Source organism: Danio rerio, chromosome 21 (assembly GCF_052040795.2).
Source record: "Danio rerio strain M-AB ecotype USA chromosome 21, GRCz13ab, whole genome shotgun sequence".
Lineage (NCBI taxonomy): Eukaryota > Metazoa > Chordata > Actinopteri > Cypriniformes > Danionidae > Danio > Danio rerio.
This window is the reverse complement of record NC_141041.1, coordinates 14,323,107-14,345,222: the sequence shown is the minus strand read 5'-3', so window position 1 is coordinate 14,345,222 and position 22,116 is coordinate 14,323,107. Positions and strand designations below refer to the sequence as shown.

Here is a 22,116-nt window from a genome sequence, read left to right as displayed (position 1 = left end):
ACACACAGACTTTAGCTGGATTTGCTAGTTTTTGACGTTCCGAAAATATTGCCTACATTTTTGGCAAAGTGCTTACCATACTTTTTTTACGTATACAAAAATAGTTTTTTTTTTTTGTAACAAATGTGCATTTTAACTAAGTTATTGCAGCTTTATAAATAATGTAATGAGTTTAAATTTTTAGAAATATGAAAAGATTGCTGCAAGAGCCTAACCTAGGCCTATGCAAACAGCAAACAGCCATTAACAGGTTTTGTGTAAATTGCCCATTACCACACTTTTTACGTGCCCTAGAAACATCAATAGCCTCACGGTGTATAAAGCACGCGATTTCTATACGTTCATTATTCTGAATCTTGAACGCGTGTGAATCGAGTTGAAGAGATGCAGACTTGTGATTTCTGCGGGAATATCGACGGTGTCTCGTTCTACAAGTAAGTTTGCAATTAGTTTTCCGTGTTTCTCAATGTAAAAACAAAAGTGTTCTACTGCTGACTATTTTTCTCGCAGATTCCCATTACAAGAAGAGCGTCGGCGCATTTGGAGTGTCAATATGGGGAGGGATGTTGGATGGACTCCGTCTGAAACGTCGTCACTCTGTTCCGCTCATTTCACTCCGGATTGCTTTGAATCCGGATCTGCGCGTTTACATCCTGACGCGAGTCCGACTCTATTCAATTTTACACAGCCAAAGGTATCTATATCTGTCTGTCTGTTCGTCCGTCTTTAGTTTATCTGTGGAGCAGGAAAATATGTAAACTTTTATCTATAGAAATAGACATATCTATTTTGAATTAACTTGTAGCGTAATTTCTCACATAAGAGTTGTTTCATTTTTGAGTATAAAAACTGAAATTGTATTATTGTTAAAAAAAAAAGAAAAAAAGTTTTATTGACTGTTATTTATGGAACAGAAAAAATCTTTTAAAAGCCTTATGATTGGAATACATGTAAACTTTTATCTATACAAATAGATCTATCTTCCATAATCCACCCATTCATAGATCCATCTATAGAAATAGATACATCCATCCATATGTATTAAAGTAGCTTGTAGACTAGTTATCACATAAAATTGCTATTAAAAAACTGACTTTTTTTTGTTAAAGAAATGTAAGAATGTTTTATCTAGTTTATCTTTATGGAATAGAAAATGTTGTTAATGGAAAATATGCAAACCTTTATCTATAGAAATAGATCTATCATCATAGATCGATCCATAGCAATAGATCTATCTATCTATCTATCTATCTATCTATCTATCTATCTATCTATCTATCTATCTATCTATCTATCTATCTATCTATCTATCTATCTATCTATCTATCTTTCATTTAAATCATATATCAACTTGTCGACTAGTTTTCATATAAAATTGCTTGTAAAAAAAAAGTAACATAATTAAATGTTAATATAAAAGCTATTTTTATCAAAAACATGCAAAAATGTTTTACAGTTTATTTATGGAACAGAAAATTTTATTAATGGCTTTGTAACTGGAATATATGTAACCTTTCATCTATGGAAATGTATCTATCTTGCATCATAGATCCATCTTTCGATACAGATCCATCTATTTATCTTGCTTGATAACAGAGTACTAGAACTAATTTTTACATTTTTATAGAAAAATATTTTACTTGTTTTTACTTAAATATTAATGGCTTTACGACTGGGATACATGTAAACGTTCATCCATACAATATTTTGTGCAGAATCAACAGTTTTAACAGTAAGCAGACTGTATTTAAATTATACTGAACTTTTGTTTGTTTTTCATTTCAGAATCAGATTGTAAAAGACACTGAAATTGTTTCTTCGCACCAAGGAGCATCTACCGAGCCCAAAGACTCCTCCAGATCGACCTGTTGTGACTGTAACAAACGCCTGCATGCAACAGAAAGAAGTTACCAGCTGAAATTAGCTTCAGCCAATCTCCAGATCAAAGAGTACAAAAAGAACCTAGCAGAGGAGTCACGGAAAGCAGCACAATGGCAGAAGAGAGTCATAGTTTTGCAGAGTGCAATCAGAGCAATGAAACAAAACGGGTCGATACCTGCAACAAGAAAAACGTCTACACCTACAACTAATCATACTGACTGATGCACATTGTGACAAGATTACTTGCAGGAAGAACCAAAATATAATGACTTTGTCTAGGTAAACAAGAGGGTCAGTAAACTCGCCAGGATAATGCACACAAGCACAGTTTTCAAAGGAATTTAATACACTTCAATACATAATATACACTTGATATGTATACAAATATTCTTAGCGAATAAAAAAATTACACATGCTGCTGCATTTCATGTTAAAACAAACAACAGTGAAGCATTACTGTTTGGTTAATTCACATGACAAGTATCAGTCAAATAAAATAAAAAGTGCAAGTATGACCTTAAACAAAAAACAGATGGACGATTACAGTAATGTAAAATGTATAGCACCAATAGACACATTTTATAACAGGAATTCTATGCATTCAGTCTACTGAAAACACCAATATAATGTTCATTTTGACTCAAAGGATGCTTTGTGCATTATTTTAACAGATATACTCACATAATAGGCCGGTTATAGCTAAAAATAATTTTGGCTGACAAATAAACTGATAAATCCTGAGTTTGTGGTCATTTGAATTTTAAATCCTCCCAGCGAATCTAAATTTGAGCAGGTGATCATGATGTTTCAAATGGGATTTTATTAATAAAAGGGACAATTTATGACTGTATAACTCTTGCTGTGTCTCATCGTCATACTGATATTATGTAAACTGGAAGCAATTAAATCGAATTGATTGCTAGAACTAAAAAGCAAGCTGTATGTTTTATAGCCACATACAAGTAAACGATAAAAGATGAAATCGGTAATAGCTACTTTACAGTCCGCGCTGTGAAATCCTTCATTATTGCCATGCAAATTCAGGAAGAAAGCTTATGCATAAGGATCATAAAAGCTTTAAGTCTGTTTATTGCATAACCGTCTTGAGAGATCAAAATAAGACAAGAATTCTCTTAGTGAGATGGATATGTAATCCTAAACTGAAAGCTTTCTTGGTGCTAAACTGCAACTTTAAGTAAAATTAGCATTTCATAAGTTGATAGTTCACCCAAAAATGCCTTTACTCATCCATTGGGAATCTGAAATGTAGGTGACTGTTTTTCTTCAACAGATCCGGAAAGATTTTCAGCTCAATCGGTGCTCCTTCAATGGAAATTAAACAATCTCTGAACTCTAAGAGTAAACAAAACAAAAAAATACAGACAAAACAAATATGTATCATAATATGATTACTAAAGTGATGGTGGCATTAATTTTTCAGCTTAAAGTCTTGACAAAAAAAATCACCTACATCTCGGATGGTCTGAGGGTAAGTAAATTAATAGCAAATTCTCATATTTGAGTGAACTATTCCTTTACGGAGTAAAGCACAAACACAGTAAACTTACAGAGGTCATCAGTTGTCGACTAATACAGTTCATGTAAAAGAAGTCTTAACAGACACCTGAAAGTGGTTTCAGATAGGCGAAGGTGTGCGGAATGAGGAGCCAGTGAGAGCAGGGTCTCCAAACACATTGACGTAAGAAGATTTTAGGAACTGGACATAATTCTGCAGGCTTCGGTTTGTGCTGTCGGACTGCTCTAGTCTGTCCTTGACATCTTGTAAACGACTCTGGTATCTCCGTTCGGCCTGTAAGAAAGTTCACAAGTGAATTTTTGACAAAAATATTTGACTGAAATTCAGATTTGGGGAGATTTCACTGACCTCATCTTTGGCTCGTCGTAACTGGTTCAGCTCAGTTGATGTTCTGCTCAGTTGAGCTTCCAAATCGACAATCTTGGACTGCGTAACGCGCTCTTTAGAAGCTGCTCGCTCTCTGGTCTGGGTAACCTGTCAATCAACATCAAAGTTTGAATGCTAATTTAAAGCATGACACTGTAGATAATTAAAACCATAAGTTAAAGGGTTAATTATATCACTAATTTAAAGAATGTTATTAATTATTCACCCTCCTTTTGTTCTAAACCTTTGGCTGAGACCTTTGTTCGTCTTCAGAACACAAATTATGATATTTTAAATGAGATTAAAGAGCTCTCTCATCCCTGAAGAAGTCCAGAAAAAAAAACATGAAGAGAAGAAACTGTTGGATAAAGTTCTCATTTTTGTTTTATGTGCTATTTTCGTAACTTGATAATATTCCAATCAAACCAGTAGACCGATGGACTGTGTTAAAGATGTTTTTTAGTTCCTTTTTGGAGTTTGAACAAATTAGGACCATTGCTGTCTATTTATGGTCGGATAGCTTTTGGATTTCATCTAAAATATCTTAATTTTAACTATATTAGGGTGTGTAATTATTAACAGAATGTACACTTTTGAGTGAACTATCCCTTTAACAAGATATAGTTGGGGACAGACCTGTCGACGGGCATCATCCAATGCCTCCTCCAGCTGTTTGGTCAGAATACTGCACTCTCGAGACTTTTCTTCCAGACGCACCTGGCTGCTATGAATCGTCTCTTCCCGTTTTGAAATGACCTGGATGAGATCTCGATTTTGCGAGTTAGCCTCCTCTTGCTTCCTGAAAAGAGCAAATCAAAACCCAAAAATGAAAATTCTTCCATCATTATCTGAAACCAATTTTTACTTCAAATGAATAAGTAAATAAAAATAGAGACTACTACTTTTTTCACTTTCAATTTTCACTTTTAGATGTATTATTACTTTAAAAGATAAAATACTTTAAAATGAATGACAGAGGGATATAAGACAAGGCAACAGACCGTTCAAGGCTCTCCATTTTGTGCTGAAGCTGTTTGTTTTCCTCCTGTAGCAGCATGTTTTTGTGCCTCAACATCTCCGCCAAGCTTCCCTGTTGCTCTGCCTATACCCAATCCACCAGAATACAACATGATTTATTTATAATCCAATACAATAAAATAAAATACAATTATATTTACTTATAGTTGTACGGTGGCTCAGTGGTTAGCACTTTTGCCTCTCAGTAAGAAGGTCGCTGGTTTGAGTCTGGGAGGGGCCAGTTGTCATTTCTGTGTAGAGTTTGCATGTTCTTCCCGTGTTTGCATAAGTTTCCTCCGGGTGCTGCGGTTTCCCCCCACAGTCCAAAGACATAAGACATGCGCTATAAGTGAATTGGATTAACTCAATTGGCCGTAGTGTACAAGTGTGTCTGTGTGAATGAGAAGGTGTATTGATGTGCCAAAGGAAAATTAATAAATTAATATATTTATTTATTGTTTAACAACGAAGTGTTACAAATCAATAAAATCTGCATAGACATACCTCAAGACCCCCAGTAAGTTATAAAAATATTATTTCTGAATGTTTTATAAAATATCTATTTTTTTTCAACCCACATGGACCTGAAATGCGAAAACTTTAAATGTGTTTTGGGGGTTACCTGTACTCTGTTCTACTCTTTTAAGGCCCGTTGTCTTTTATCTTCCCTTTCACTGACCTTTGGAATAGAAATTTCTTACATTTACACCTTCTGTATGCAAATGTTAAGACCTGTTTCAAATGGCTGACCTATTTGCATTCGAAGGAAGAAATAACGGCTCTGCCAACTTGCTGAAAACTGATTAGCAATTGATATTCTAGGTTCAGTTGGTCACATCATTTACATTTAGCAGACGCTTTTGTCCAAAGCGACTTACAATTGAGCATGCATTCAGGGATTCAACAGAAGAGGCATTACACATAAGAAGTGCTAATCTTACAAATTAACTGTGCTCAGAGAATTAAGTGCTAAAGTAAGAAAGGGGGATTTATTTTTATAGAAACAAGTGTTTCTACAGGTGGTTTGTCAAGCCCACTGACCTGTGAAGTACACTCCATAAATGCAAAACATTTTTGAATTTTTTTAATGAGACGTTGAGTAATTGTAAATAAAAAAAAGTGTCTAGTGCAAATGTGCAAAACTAGTGCAAGTGTTGGTTAAACTGAGAGAGAGATGAAAAAGTGTTTTCTACAGATGGTTTGTGAAGCCCACTCACCTGTGTGAGGCACGCTCACATTCTCCTCTCATTGTCGTAATTTTAATACAAAGAGCTTTAGAGGACTTATCTTATAAAAGCAACCCCACCAGTGTTCACCAGTGATTTGAACATTTAAAAAATGTATACTCATCTAATGGTAATGCGTTTTTATAGGCAATTTTCAGAACTATAAAAGGTTTTGCCAAGTTTTTAAGATCTAACTATAAAACAACAATATACTTGGCCAACAGCAGAACACACACCTTGATGCGTAGCTCTGTAAGGGAAGTGCCAAGCTCTGTGTTTCTTCTCTCTAGTAACCTCTCTTTCTCGTGAGCTTCCTGCAGTTGGAGTTCAGCATGTCTCAGAGCTTCAGGAAGGGGCTCCAGCTCTGACAGTCGACCCTGAAGCTGCTTCCTGACCTGCTGGATCTCCTGGTCTAGTTCATCTCGTACAGCTTGAGCTTCACTTGAAGCCATCTGCAGACGTGCAGCAAACTCGTCTGCTTCAGCACGGGTCTTCTGGTTCTGTGAGTACCAAGAAAAAGAGCAAAGTTTATAGAAAATTCAATAAATGCACACATGCCATGTTATATGAAATGTACTGGGCTAATGGAATTCTGTCAATATTTATTCATCATTTATTTTTTATAAACACATTTGAGTTTCTTTCTTTTGGTTAAACACAAAAGAAGATATTTTTAAAATTGCTGAAAACATGTAACCACTGACTTCCATGTTATGGCCCATTTTCACTGGGTGGTATGGTATGGTTCGGTACGCTTTCATGGCCGTTTCCACTGTTAAATGGTACCAAAAAGTGAACTGTACTGCACCACTTTTTGGGTATCCTTTGGGAAGGGTACCTAGCACAACAACAGGGTACCAAAAGGCTGAGCAAGAGGTGCAGCTGAAAACTATTGGTTTACAGAGAAATGTCAGCAGCGCATACACAAGCAGGGGAATGAAAACAAAGGAAGCTGCATTTTTAAATGCACAGCTGAGACATAACACCGTAATAATACATACATATAAAAATGAGCCATGGTCGACCCAAGATTAAACAAACCTTGTCGTTGACTTGATGAACAGCCATAAAGCCAAGAAGAAGAGCAGAATCTACCTTGTACTCCGTAGTTGTTTACAAGGGTGTCTAAAGCGCGAGCCAAGCGCCTATACTTCTTGAGCTGATTATAATAACATGCGTGATTATTGAAGTGCTTCTGACATCCGATCCTTTGAGAAATGGACAAACGTGAGACTGACATGCGAAAAGACAAAGGAGAAGCCAGACAAAAGAAAGGAGCAAATGATTCTTTTAGCAGCCTAAAACATGAACAAACTGCCATGTTTAACTATTATGATCACTTTTTAAACTATTATTAACTTAGAAGGACTAGAAGGATTATTAACTTAGAAGGAAATACTTTCTAACAGGAGGTTACATGTGCTGGTGATGATTACATTACAGATGAGAGGTTTGCACTGACTGGGCTATAAGTTATGTGTTGCTTTTGAACCCAAATAAGGACTAAATGTATGCTGTGTGTAGTTTTACTGTAATTGGTAACATATTGGAGACTATAAGGGTCTGTGTGTTCATATATGTTGCATTAATTTATTTATTTTATATAATTGCAGATGTTACAGTTGGCTATTTTGCACTGTCATTGACCTGTGGTTTTAATCAAATCCTGGTCAAAGAAAATTTAGTATTAACATTTATACACAAGTATTTATGTGTATAAAGCATATGTTTTGTGAGAAGTGCTTTTCATATGATATGTGAACGAGCCGTACAGCTTTACTTTGACATTTCCTTGAGTGACATCGACTGAAACTTTGTTGTACACCACGCCCAAAAAAAGGGTACCCTTTTTGCAGAGGAAACACAAGCCGGATAAAGGTGACCCATACCGACCCGTACCGTACTGTACCACTCAGTGGGAACGGGTCATTATTTGTTTCTTCCTACTATAGAAGTCAATGGTTCTAACATTTTTCAAAGTAACTTATTTTGTGTTCAACAACAACAAAAAAGAATAGGAAACCACATTAGGGTGAGTAAATATTAAGTTAATTTTCATTTTTGGTGAACTATACCTTTAAGGGATGCTTAGTAAATAGTAAAAATAAGTGATTATAAATAAATATTTAATTAATAAATTTATTATACTACCAATATGTACTTATAAAAGTCCTTTACATTTACCAAGACTGCAATTCTATTATCAAAAACAGGAAATCTTGTGAAATATTTCTTCAATTTAACATAACGTTTTGACTTTTTTACAGGTCATGGTAATTATTTTATGATCCATAATTTGCTGATTTACTCAAAAAAACATTTTTTATTATCATCCATCATCACTGAAAAAAAGTAAAGTTGTAATTACTTTTCTCCAGAATAGCATCTTTGTAATCTAATGAATGCAGACTTGGAGAATAGGAAGAAGAGAGTTGTTTCAGGAAATGTATACATTTGAATTATTGCAAACTTTTAACTGGTGGTGAAGTGCCTGAATTTATAATCTTAAAGGAACACACTTATTTGGAAATGGGCTTATTTTACAAGTCCCCATACAGTTTCTTTTCAGCTGATTTTTGGTTCTGGCTAAAGCACTTTTAGCTTAGCATAAATAATTCAATCGCATTAGACCATTGGCATCTCGCCCATAAATTAAAAATAAGAAAGAAGTTGAAAATATACCTACTTAAATCTTTAAAAGAAAGCTTGTTTTCCTGTTTAGTGAGATGCTAATTGCCTAATCCAATTCAATAAATTTAGCTAAGCTTATAGCTTAAAGTTCTCTCACCAGAATCAGAAAAGCTAAATGGTTAAAAAAAAATGGTAAAACTCAACTGTTTAACACCAGAGGAATTGTAAATTAAGCTTATTCATTCATTAATTCATTTTCTTGTCGGCTTAGTCCCTTTATTAATCCGGGGTTGCCACAGCGGAATGAACCGCCAACTTATCTAGCAAATCTTTTATGCAGCGGATGCCCTTTCAGCCGCAACCCATATCTGGGAAACATCCACATACATACTCATACACAACGGACAATTTAGCCTACCCAATTCACCTGTACCACATGTCTTTGGACTGTGGGGGAAACCGGAGCACCCGGATTAAATCCACGTGAAGGCAGGGAGAACATGCAAACTCCACACAGAAACGCCAACTGAGCCGAGGTTCAAACCAGCGACCTTCTTGCTGTGAGGCGACAGCACTACTTACTGCGCCACTGCCTCGCCAAATTAAGATTATATCAAATAAAAAAGTTTGCCTTTAATAAATTGTGTTAGAGTTTGATTATCTCACCTGAGCTTTATAGCTGTCCACCAAACTCTCGTACTGTTTCACAGACACTTTGACCTGCTGGACCTCAGACTGAGACAACAACAGCTTCTCTTCCAAGGCAGTCAAAGTGGCCTGAACATGCATAATACAACAATTCAGCTTGTATTTACTGGTTATAAAGGAATGAGGGCTAATATGCAATTATGGAGAAAAATGTAACAAGCTATCAAATGAGAAAAAACTGGAACATCCTAAACATACAGTTTTGATCGGACATACCTTAAGGCTCTGGTTCTCCAGGCGTACAGTAGTGCTCTCTGTATTGAGCTCATGAAGGCGATCCAAGAGTCCGTCTCTCTCAATCCGGGATTTCTCTTCCTGCCCATGCAAATGTTCAGTCAGGTCTGTAATGCGGCTGGAAGCATACCAAAACATAGTCTGCAGTTTTTATTCTGAGGTCTTCTTTAAATTTGGAATGATAATACATTTTTTTCAATCCAATCACAAGTGGACAATGTTAAACATCAATGTAAAAGGTATCATTTTGATGTTTTGAGCTTTCTCTAATGCATCTCGAATGTACTCAAACGCATTAGATTACCAACTAAAGGCCATCGACTCTTTGTCTACTGACCCAATTCTTAAACTGTGTGGCAGTTAGATAAGATTTAAAGTTTGGTTCGAAGGGCTGTAAAAAGTCTTAATTCTAACATACACCTACACCATTCAGCAAAGTTTTGCTATCAGAGCAGAAACACATTCAGAAAAAATATTAAAAGTGGACAAAAAAAGTTTGAAAAGAAGAGTTTGAATACCAGGTGAAAAATTATTATTTACATAATTATACAAGGGACACAGATCTCTGCTGACCTGTTCAACAGTGCGATCTCCACCTCAAGCTGTCCTTTGTCCTTCATCTCTTTTGCGTGGCGACTGCTCCAGTTTTCTGCAGCTGTCACAGCCTCTGCCAATTGTTTTTCCTGTAAAAAATATACACTTTTAAATATTTAGATGGGCAACTCGGTGGTGCAGTAGGTAGTGCTGTCGCCTCACAGCAAGAAGGTCGCTGGTTGGAACCTCGGCTGGGGCAGTTGACATTTCTGTGTGGCGTTTGCATGCTCTGTACCCAGGTTTGCGTGGGTTTACTCCACCTGCTCCGGTTTCCCCCACAAGTCCAAAGACTTGCGGTACAGGTGAATTGGGTAGGCTAAATTGTCCGTAGTGTATGTATGTGTGTGTGAATGAGTGTGTGTGGCTGTTTCCCAATGATGGGTTGCGGCTGGACGGGTATCTGCTGTGTAAAACATATGCTGGATAAATTGGCGGTTCATTCCGCTGTGGCGACCCCAAATTAATAAAGGGACTAAGCCAAAAAGAAAATGAATGAATGATATTTATATCTCACAAACTGCCATTAGAAGCGGCACGGTGGCTCAGTGGTTATCTTTATCACCTCACAGCAAGAAAATTCGAGTCCCGGCTGGGCCAGTTGGCGTTTCTGTGTGGAGTTTGGTGTGGGTTTCCTCCGGGTGATCCGGTTTTCCCCACAGTCCAAAGACATGCGCTATGGGTGAAATGAGTGAACTAAATTGGGCGTAGTGTACGAGTGTGTGTGTTTGTGTGCGTGTTTGTGTGCGTGTTTGTGTGCGTGAATGAGTGTATGGGTGTTTTTTAGTACTGGGTTGCAGCTGGAAAGGCATCTGCTGCGTAAAAACATATGCCGGAATAGTTGCTGGTTCATTCTGCTGTGGCGACCTCAGTTAAATAAGGGACTAAGTCGAAGAAAAAAAATAAAAAATAATAAAATAATGAATGAAATTGCCATTAGATTTGAAAAGCTTGGGAAAGGAGAAAAAATTTTGGACTTTTGGATTTTTGGAAAATGTTTATGGTTACTGTGTTGCCCATGAGTAAACCCTTTTATTTGTATAACTTTTGTTTTGTCCTATATTATTGTTACCCAAATTTGTCCTTTTTATTGGACCAGGATTATGTTTGTTTGATTTTTCTTGTAAACCAACAATGCTGTGTGTAAGCCTTTATTTATAACAGTCATTCTCTAAATGACTTTAACAGATATTATTTAAAAAGGTAAAAACATGGTCAACCGTTTGGTAAAAGGGCAATCAAAGGGTTAAGAAAAGGGACTTGTCACCACCTACTGCCTGTTTTGCTTTATATTGTCATATTTATCATATTTATCAATGTACAAGCATAAAAGTTAAAGCACAAAACTTCATTTCTTATTCTTATAAATTAATATTATTATTATTTTCAGCAGCATAATAAAAACTAAACACACAAAACCTGAAGTATTGTTTAAAGGAACACTTAAAAAATGGGCCCATTTTAAGTCCCCTACAGCTAAACAGTTGAGTTTTACCATTTATTAATCCATTCAGCTGAACATTAGGTCTGGCGGGAGCACTTGTAGCTTAGTATAAATCATTGAATTGAATTATATATATGCAGCACCTGAAAATAGTCCCAAGCCAAGTAACAGTGTTGCATAATATCGTTGCGCCTGCTGCAGCCTTGATCCAACAGAAAAGTTTCCTGACATTTATTTTGGAATGAGTAAAGTCCCTAGAATCAATTTTAAATAGGACAATTATCAAAACTCTTTTTCAGAATTTTGAGCAGGACGTTAATGGTCTAATCCGATTCAACGATTTATGCTAGGGTATGCTAAAAGTACTCTCACCAGACCCTGATATCGGCTGAATGGATTAAAAAAATATAAAACTTAATGGTTTAACTCTAGGTGACTATTTCTCAAGAAAAAAAAGTGTAGTGTTACTTTAAGCCTAGTTCACTTACTATCTCTAAGAGCTGGCCACTGAGCTGTCCGACAGTGTCTTCACTGCGCTGTGCCCGCAGTTTCTGTGCCCGCGTGGCTTTCTTTAGGGCCTCCTTATCAGCCTCCGCCTGCTGCCTGAGGTCTCGCAGCTGGTTCTGCAGGTGGTCCATCTCCCCCTGCTGCTGGCTGAGGGATCGCTCCAGATTCTAGATTCAATGGACACAGCTTTATAGATTTTTTTACATCATGTATACTTGAAATCGATCTAGCTGCGTTATTTAAGATAGCAGCATAATTTAACACCGTAGCACACATTGTTTAACTACTAATGTGGTATGCCTTACCCTGATCTGAACGTTAAGGCGGTTATTCTCTGCTTCTTTATTTCGCAGTTGACCCTGTAGATGTGCACGGGTGGACTCTAAGACTTTGGACAGTTCGCTGGTGGTTTTTGAGCTTTCCTGTTGCATTGAGTAACAATAAGGCTTAAATTCAGGTAAGTGTTCAGACAAATTTAGACAAAATACTTTACCTTTTCACTCTCTAATATGGAAGTGAGCTGGTTGACCTCTCTTTCTTTGTCTTGAAGCTTTACAAGAATACGCTGGAAGATGAGAGAATCAATGTTAAAATGAAGAAATCAAAAATAATGAAGTCTGCTTTATGCTAGGTGTGTGTGATATTTATAATCTACAACAGAAAAATTGAATTTGTTGTTTTATTGAGCTCATTAAACAATGAATACAAAAAACCTATACAAAAGCAAAGGTTTGATTTTATTTATAACTTTTTTTTTTAAATATGACGTTGCAAGAATCCTGTTTTCTTAATTAGTAGCACATGAGCGTTTATATTATATTATATTATATTCTATCATATTATATTTTATTATATAAAAATGAAGTTATTGAGTGTGTTTATATTTTACCAACAATATCGTCTGCTTTTTTGCCAATAAAAATAATAATAAAAAAGTCAAAGCGGAACATTGGTGCACCTCAGGGCAATGAACAAATGTGATGATCCTTTCATAAAGAAAGCCACTTCTTTCTGAAATAATCTAAACTCATCTGAATGAAAAGAACTTGGCGCCCCCTACTTTTGGTTTTAATTAGGCTGCACAATATATCATTTCAGCATCGATGTCGAATGTGATTATTCGCAATAGTCACATCGCAAGATATGCAACGTTGAGTCTGGATTATAATTTATCATTGGAGTGTGTTTTTGAGGCCTTGAGGATTTTAAAAGCATCCAGGCCTAATAAATTGTACCTTTGTAACTTTTGTTATGATTAGTATTATCAATTTTTAAAATGCAGTATTACTTTACATTTGATCAGTCAATTACTGTACCTGAATACTTCAGAAAAAAAAAATAAAAGACTGTTTATTTTATCTGTATCTCTTACTTTGTTTTGTATTTATCTATACTTACTTGTAAATAGTTTACTTACTGATATGCACTCCCCAACAGAATCAAGCCAATCAATCTAAAATTATAAATTTTTTCCAACTAGAGCTATTCCACTCATCTGCAAAAACGGCATTCATATTGCAATATAAAAAAAAAAAAAAAAAAAAAAAAAATCGCAAAATAACAAAATATTGCAAGGTTAAAATTTTCAAATATCATGCAGCTCTAGACTTAATAGCATATTTATTCATGAAAGGCATTCTGAGTCTCATGTTGTCCCAACAAAAATCGATTAAGTTAATTTAATTGTTTTTACAAATTTAAGTGGATTGAATACGCAAACAAAGACTCAAGATTTGTGTTAATTCACCTCATTTTAAATTAATAGTTTGAAGTTTAAAAGAGCAGAAAAGAAAATCTTTTTATGAGAGAAACCAAGGACATCAGCACAAAACATACTCAGGTATAGGGATGCAATGATTATAGATTTTGGTTGTACAGTTATAGTCAGAGGAATAATCACTGTTTAACGGTTATCACGATTATTATGCATTCAAAAATTTTAAAATGTTACTAGTTTAGAACATCACATGAAACTCTATATATTTTAAATTATTATTTATTGCTGTGGATTAATAAATAATACAGCACAAAATATTAATAAAAAAATACCAATAGTTCATTTCTCTTTGGACTAAAAAATAAGTGAAAAAAGTTTTGACATAAGTAATAATTTTACACTGAAAATAAATCACAAAACAATAAATTAATAAATAAATAAATAAAAATTTAAAAGAATATTTTTTTTATTTGGCTAATGTTAATCTAAGCTACCTATTAGCAAAGTATTCCCCTTTTAAAGACAACAAATCTAGTCAAAGGCTGCTGAAGCTGTCTGCAAGGCACTTTTGATCAACTGTATTGTGAACTTGTTTGGTATTTTCATTTTGTATGTTTTTTTTTTTCTTTGGGATAGATACACATTTTTTGCACAAAAATGGGATATGTAAACATCCACTTTTAATAGCCTCAGCTATAGTTAAAATCAGCCTTTAATCCAGTGTGGGTGCATTTTAGCCTCGCACACAAGCTCAGAACTTTAAACTAGCGCACAATTGGCATAACTTTTGTTTAGTTGAAGTTGTTTTGTTCAGTGCAGAAACACGGTGTTGAGAAGCCTTTACAATTAATTAACCGCGATGAATTAAACCACGGTTAATAGTGAAACCGGTTAATCGTTGCATTCAGGCAAAAAGCAATCCACAAAAATACTGGGATATATATGAGCAAATCCATGCAAATGTCAACCTTTCCATAAAAAAAAAATTAGGTTTTCACCAAAATATGGAAACCGTAAAGTACTTTAAAAATGCTCAAAAATGTCTCTGTCGATATTTTCAAACAATTATATTTGATTTACCAAAGTCACAAAAGTGGCAACTTCAAATCGGTCACATCCATAACAGACAGACGCCACATAACAAAACTTTGTCCTCATAAATGCAAAAATGTCAAATAAAATAAAGTCAAGCATTTTTGTTCTATAGAGAGACATATGTTATCCTTTTGATTAGCATTGTTTCTTTTGGGTTGTGCAGTTTACTTCTCAGAATTTCGACAAAATTTGTCACATCCATAACGCATGCTTATTTTCCTCATTTAAAGTATAAAACATGTTTACAGATTGATATTTTTCTCTACCCATAACTCTGTGGTCAGTTGTTCTGGAAAATATAAACAGATGTTTCAATATAATGTTAACGAATACTTTCTCTGTGAATTTATGTTTTGAGTTTTCACAGCAAATGTCACATCCATAACGCTGGAATTGCTCATATCTTTTTCACACACAACACTAACCGAATTCTCTTCTTCTACATCAGAAAGCCTTTTCAGCAGTGCATCTTTCTGTTCCAAGAGTCTAAGTGAGTCCATCTGAAAAAAGATTAATAATCTGTTCGTTATAGGTACATCAAATCATAGTTCTCTAACAATAATTTTTGAAGTCCTTCAAAGCAGTACCTCTCTGCTATGCTGTTCTCTAAGAAGATGCCTAAGAGTTCTGTTGGTGCTCTCAAAAGTCTCCAGCTTCTGCAGTAACATCTCCTTTTGTCGAACCAAAAGTGTCGAGTCTGATCCTGACATCTTTTTCTCCTGTATAAATATATGAAAATATGGTAACACTTTACTATAAGGTTTATTAGTTTATGTAAATTAATGTATTTACTAACATGAACAAACCACAAACCATACATTTATTACAGTATTTATTTATCTTATGCCTAGTTCAGACTGCGTGATTTTAGCCCCGATTTTGGATTGCCGACAGGTTTTGAGAAATCGCTGACAAATGCCTGAAATCACAGGCAAATCGCTGCTCGTGCAAGTGAGTGACAATCACACAGTATGAACTATATAAGATATGCAAGATATTTGGCATGCTAAATATCTGGAGCTGTCATCGATTCAAATCATGCCGTGTGAATTGAGTTTTGACTGAAAATAACATCAGCGATCGCCTACAGCCAATGAGAGAGCAGCATTCACTTGTGTGTGCGTGTGTGTATACCTGCTGCCGGCCAGCGGGAGGCTGGGGGAGAAGCTAAAATCGCTCCTTTTCGGTTTATTTGGACCTACGAAATGGAGGAAAAACTAGTGGAGGTTTGACAGGACTCAGGAGCAACCGTGTCTGTTTGACGTTTCATACAAAAAAAAATTAGTTTATTATCAACGTTGAGGAGAAATGGCTAATTCCCTTTAAACCCAGGTGAGCAAATATGTACATTTCTACCCCATTAAAGGCTTCTTTCTCATTATGTAGTTAATAACAACAGATATACTACGTGTTTTTGGCTGTGAGACGTAGTTTGGACGAAGTTGTTGGCGATTCTTCCTATAGTAAAGTCATGCAATGTGAAAGTCCCTGTCGCCGATCCATCTTGCAGTGTAAACAAAGCAGCGACGAAACGCTAGCACAGATAGTCATGCAGTGTGAAAACATCTGTGACATGACTCCTTTGAAAATCATGCAGTCTGAACTCGGCATTAGTTAGCGTTGATGAAAGTGCAGTTGTTCACTGCACTATGTTAGCTCACTAATTTTTAACAAGCATGAATTTGAATGAAAAAAAAAATGCATTAGGGAGACACGGTGTCTCAGTGGTTAGCACAGTTGTCTCACAGCAAGAAAGTTGTAGGTTCGAGTGCTGGCTGGGTCAGTTGGCATTTCCGTGGGAAGTTTGCGTGGGTTTCCTCTGGGTGCTTCGGTTTCCCACATAGTCCAAAGACATGCGCTATAAGAATTGGATTAACTAAATTGGCCGTGGTGTTTGTGTGTGAATGAGTGTGTATGGATGTTTCCCAGTACTGGGTTGTAGCTGGAAGGGCATCCGCTGTGTAAAACATATGCTGGATAAGTAGGCAGGTCATTCCGCTGTGGCGGCCCCTGATGAATAAAGGGACTAAGCCAACGGAAAATGAATGAATGATTGAAAACTGCATTAGTAAATGTCAAACTATGATTAATAAATGCTGTACAAGTATCGCACATATTTAGTTCATTTTAGTAAATGCATTAACTAATGAAAGCTTATTGTAAAGTGTGACCAAAAATGTTATATCATTTATTTATTTTAAGCAAGCCACAAGACAATGGTTTGAAAGTTCTGAAAAATGCTTACACTTGTACTCCTAGACATTTGGCTGACCGTTTCGCGAAGGGCCGAAACCTGTTTTGCAGCCGCACTGCTGTCCATCTCTGCTTCCAGCAGCTTCCTGAGTAGAACATCTTTGTCAAGCTGCATGCCGTCCCTCTCTACTCTACAATAGAAGGAAATGGTTCAAAACGTACTAATTATTTCTTATATGTAAAATCAAAATGCTTTCATTATACCTCCCGAAATCATTCTCTGCCAGCATCTTCTCCATGGACTCTCGTAGACGTGAGTTCTCCTGCTCTGTGGCCTCCAGCTCTCGGGCGACTTCTGCAAGCTCCTCTTCCTGTTCAGCGATGACACGCTGGGATGCGCTCAACCTCTCCGACTGACGCTCAAGCAGCTGCTCCTTCTTACGAAGCTCTACCTGTAAACACAAACATTAGCAAATTTACACCCAAAGAATACTGTAAGGCGTATTTACAAAAAAAAATCTACTTAATATCCTTCAAACCTATGGAATTTAATCAATGTAAATATAAATAAAAAAAATGCTGTGTATAGTTGTAGTCAAAATTAATATGTGATAATGTAATTTAATAGGTGAATTTATATATAATGTGATTTTTTTTTCATTTTTTATATTTCCCAAACTATGATCATTATTATTAGCCCCTAAGCAATACATATTTTTAGATTGTCTACAGAATAAACCACTGTTATACAATGACTTGCCAAATGTGCAAACACGCCTAATTAAGTAGATTAATTAAGCCTAATTAAGCCATTAAATTTCACTTTAATATGAATACTAATTTATTGACAAACATCTAGTAAAATATTGTGTATAGTACTGTCATTATGGCAAGGATAAAATAAATCAGTTATTAGAAATGAGTTATTAAAACTATTATATTTAGAAATGTGTTGAAAAAAAATCTTATCTCCATTAAACAGAAATTGGGCAAAACAATATACAGGGGGCTATTAATTCAGGAGGGCTAATAATTCTGATTTCAACTATATATAACATAGAATTTCATTAATACCTAAATACCGTATATGTTAGAGTGATAATGGGACATTATTTTACACGTTTTTATATATTTTTTACACATTTTTATATTTATATGTTATAGCATTTAAACAGACACTTTACTAAAGTAGAAAAAAAAAACTGTTTAATAAAATACATTTTTGAAATCTAACTGGAAGTGGACAACAAAATCAGACAAAAAAAACTCTGCAGTATTTCTATTTCTTATTATATTTTCTTCTGAAGAAAGTCTTATTTGTTTTAGTTTGGTTGGAATACTTTAGAAATGTAGACATGAAAAAATTAAACTTGTTAAAATTAAAACTTGTAAAATAAAGTTGTTAAAAGTATTATGTTTTTTTTTATCTCTCTGTTACAAAACCCTTTAAAAAATGTATAAAAAAAATTAGGAATTGAAACTTTATAGGAGGGTCATTAAATTTGTCTTCAATTGTGTATGTATACACTAGTCAACATTTAAGGTGGATCAAAAAAGTTTTTTCAAAAAGACAAGCGTGAGTGTTGTTGATTAGTTTAGGAGAACTTTAATAAAAGGTTTTTAACTAAGTCAAATGTTGACTACTGTATATACATGTATATATTTGTTTAAAAGTAATTTTTCAAAGCACTGAATTAATAAATGTAACTAAAGTTAAACTTAGTTACTCTGACCTCTGAATAAAAGCAACTAAAGTTACATTTATTCCTCTAAAAAGTAAAGAACAAAAACACAACTGCTATTGACGAACGGTCTCCATTTCTCACCTCCTTTTTCAGAGAGCTGACCTCTGTCATCAGACTGTCGATCTTCCTCTCGTACTGATTTATGCGTCCATGCAGTGCCTCTTCTTCATTGGTGGACAGATCTTCTATTCGCATAGGAGACTGGGAACGCTCAGGCTCCTGTGGAGCCGTTATTTCCAGACGATGGGATGGTCCCTAAAATTTAAAAATCAAATAAAAATCTAAATTTATTTCCATGACTATCACTAAACTGCATGTTATATTGTAACTAATTGTACACAAGCACAGATGGGAATGTATTTGTAATATTTGACTGACATCCCACTTATATGAGGTCTCTCGGGCTGAGACCTTGCCAGGGGGAATCCATGGAACTCTTGTCTTCACCTTAGCAGTAGGATGCAAGCCAGTTTTTGACTTAACCTGGAACATAAAAGAAATGCATGGATTCACTATGGGCAAAAACTGCTTTACATGTATGAAAATTGCAACATATTTTGGAACTTTACTAATTGTGTAATTTAAAAAAACAAAGTATCATTATAGGTTATTATATACATTTCCTGACTAAAAAGCTGAATTTCCATAAAAAACAAGGCACTGCTGTGTTTTGCATACTACTAATTAATTAGTAATCTTAATAACCTTATTTACCACAACTGCGTAGTGGAGAATGAATAAGATTGTGCTTAAAAATAGCCTAAATAAAACAATAGGCAAAATGTGAAACACTAGAAACACTTATAAAATCCATGACTTTCAATGTATGAAATATATATACATTATTTTTTTTATTTTATAATTCTTGTCTTCATATATATGAAATTCCAGAAATTTCATAATTTGTGGGAATCCTGTATATATTATTAAACAGTAATTTGGGAACAAGTGTATATGCACAGACTATTTGATGATGTCATACCTGGGCTGTCTTGGTAGGGCTGCATTTCGTGCTCTTCTTCACATGAACATGCACAGGTGTGCTCTCGTTCACGTGCACATGCAGGGGTGGGGAGGAGGACCTTGTTCTCACTGATTTCTTCTGTATAAAAAAGATAAATATCAATAATATATCAATTTTATTTCGAGTGTACAAAAACATCTGTCCGACTGAACAAATCATTATTTTGCCCACATTCTAACATTTCATTCAACAAAGGGAAATTCAAATATCTAAATAGACACTTTATTTACATTTTATATGCTTCCCATGTTTATAAAATTATTGACTTAAATTTAATTTCATATAGGTTTTATGTTTTACTCACACACACACACACACACACACAAACACACACACACACACACACACACACACATATATATATATATATATATATATATATATATATATATATATATATATTTTTTTTTTTTATTTATATATAATTTATATATATATATATATATATATATATATATATATATATATATATATATATATATATATATATATATATATAATAAATTAATATAATTTATATATGAATTTATGTTAAAATTACATTGATCCCTGTTACGGAAAAGAAATATTTTATTTTCTATTTTTTAAATATCACAAATATACACACATATAATAAGATAATAGTATCAGTAAAACAAACAATAGAAAAATTAAATAAAATGATGTAAAGCAATCCATTAATTTATTCATTTTCCTTTGGCTTGGTCCCTTTATTTATCAGGGGTCGCCACAGCGGAATGAACCACCAACTTACTCAGCAAATGTTTTACACAGCAAAACCCTTCCAGCTGCAACCCAGTGCTAGGAAACAATATATTATATTATTATTAATAATAAATAGTAATATTTATAAGCTCATTTGTGTTTGACCTTATTTGTGTTTTAATAATTCATGTAATGTAATAATGCAAAGTAATTTTATTCACAAATAACTATAAATATTTTAAACAATTAAGCATCAAATCAGCATTTTAGAATAATTTCTGAAGTATTTTGTAGTATTAGTATTAATGGTATTAGGAATATGACCATGAAGGCTGAAGTTATAGCTGCTGAATACCCATTTTTACTATTTAACACATTTTTTTCCCCTTTAATACTTATTTTATGTAGTAAAAGCCTTTGTTTATGATTCTGTGACGCACTGAAGTATCATTTTACTGGTTCATCTTCAGGTCAAATTTCAAATGACAGTAACTTACTCAAGACTGTCAGTGGTAAACCGAGACCACCATAACAGACCCTTCTACAATCATTTATGACATTTGACTTAATGTAAAGCGGACAGCAAATATAATAATTTAAATATAGCAAATATAACAAAAATCTATGTGCACACCTTACAGACCTCTTTACTGGATTCAGAAGAAAATGAAAAAGCCAAATAGGACACAGAACTGCAAGCTAACAGGCAAATATATAAACTTATGACGTTAAAACTAGCTTTCTTGACACGTAAACACAAATATATTGAAACAGAAATGACACAGAAGTCATAAATAAAACAGAAAACGCTGCAGATAAAGTCAGTTGATCAGAGCATGCATAGTTTGACGATTTCTAATATACAAAGTCATTAAAACATAAGCATATTAATCTTCAAAATATCTTACCATGCGAAATTACAAACATTCAAACGCCGATATGAGCAAAACGTGCATAAAAATAGTTGCGAACTACTTGTGTCATCCCACAGTCTTGAAACCCTTTTCTTCCGGTGGGTAATCGCTCTTTCATTTGATTGGCTGATTCAAAGGGTTTCGTTTGCAGTGCGCTGTCGTGATTGGAGGAAATAGGCTGACCTTGGTCAACGTTACACAGTTCGCGTTCTATAGCAACGGTGTCCCTAGAAACCAAGCCTAACAAAGGCCCAAGCTACAGTTATTGTCATGGATAACTAGCATAACAACAAATCTCTGTTTAACGACATTCCTGTGATATTTTTGACGAACAGGTAACGTTACTAAAATCAAGTTTTGGAAATGCTGTCTAGTTTTGGCGTACGCTGTTTATCTCACAACTGCAACAACATGTGAACCACGAAGTAGCCTACTGTGAAGAGCTGGCTTTCAAAATAAAAGCGTTGAAAACGTTAACATTATGGATATGAATTACACTGTCAATGAAGAAAAATACAAGAGAGAGAGAGAAAGAAAAAGAGAAGAAAAAATAATAATAAAGAACATGATATATAAACTTG

The 22,116-nt window shown here is 34.7% G+C and overlaps 2 protein-coding genes across 6 annotated transcripts; one reads left to right on the top strand and one right to left on the bottom strand.

Annotated features, from left to right (window-relative positions):
* The first annotated feature begins 346 nt into the window (after window positions 1–346).
* Window positions 347–2,723, top strand: si:dkey-228b2.6. Its single transcript, NM_001386237.1, has 3 exons — window positions 347–434; window positions 511–694; window positions 1,786–2,723. The coding sequence occupies exons 1-3, from the start codon at window positions 385–387 to the stop codon at window positions 2,101–2,103; spliced, it is 552 nt and encodes a 183-aa protein (NP_001373166.1). The 5' UTR covers window positions 347–384; the 3' UTR covers window positions 2,104–2,723.
* On the bottom strand, window positions 2,205–21,635 carry odf2a (outer dense fiber of sperm tails 2a). Of its 5 annotated transcripts, none has more exons than XR_015520016.1 (20): window positions 21,530–21,635; window positions 19,875–19,994; window positions 19,271–19,375; window positions 18,974–19,147; window positions 17,412–17,599; window positions 16,564–17,338; window positions 15,542–15,794; window positions 15,380–15,454; window positions 12,636–12,707; window positions 12,448–12,564; window positions 12,124–12,309; window positions 10,174–10,283; window positions 9,583–9,718; window positions 9,325–9,435; window positions 6,264–6,527; window positions 4,786–4,886; window positions 4,421–4,583; window positions 3,767–3,892; window positions 3,450–3,691; window positions 2,205–3,234 (listed from the first exon to the last, which is right to left on the bottom strand). XR_015520016.1 is itself a non-coding variant. In XM_087300885.1 (19 exons), the coding sequence occupies exons 7-19, from the start codon at window positions 15,662–15,664 to the stop codon at window positions 3,518–3,520; spliced, it is 1,758 nt and encodes a 585-aa protein (XP_087157011.1). In that variant the 5' UTR covers window positions 15,665–15,794; window positions 16,564–17,338; window positions 17,412–17,599; window positions 18,974–19,147; window positions 19,271–19,375; window positions 19,875–19,994; window positions 21,530–21,635; the 3' UTR covers window positions 2,205–3,517. The 5 variants fall into 5 exon arrangements, 2 of the variants coding, with proteins under 2 accessions (XP_087157011.1, XP_087157010.1); XR_015520014.1 differs by having other exon boundaries at window positions 15,542–15,673; window positions 17,200–17,338; XR_015520015.1 differs by having other exon boundaries at window positions 2,205–3,691; window positions 4,963–6,527; window positions 15,542–15,673; window positions 17,200–17,338.
* Between the last annotated feature and the right edge of the window lie 481 nt (window positions 21,636–22,116).

Excerpts from the sequence above, each read along its gene's own strand:
- odf2a (XM_087300884.1), bottom strand. Across the intron at positions 19,376-19,874 it reads GCCCTACCAAGACAGCCCAG|GTTAAGTCAAAAACTGGCTT; the intron begins GTATGACATCAT and ends TTTATGTTCCAG. Across the intron at positions 15,455-15,541 it reads GAGAACAGCATAGCAGAGAG|ATGGACTCACTTAGACTCTT; the intron begins GTACTGCTTTGA and ends ATCTTTTTTCAG.
- si:dkey-228b2.6 (NM_001386237.1), top strand. The coding sequence starts at position 385 with ATGCAGACTTGTGATTTCTGCGGGAATATCGACGGTGTCTCGTTCTAC. Across the intron at positions 435-510 it reads GACGGTGTCTCGTTCTACAA|ATTCCCATTACAAGAAGAGC; the intron begins GTAAGTTTGCAA and ends TTTTTCTCGCAG. Across the intron at positions 695-1,785 it reads TCAATTTTACACAGCCAAAG|AATCAGATTGTAAAAGACAC; the intron begins GTATCTATATCT and ends TTTTCATTTCAG.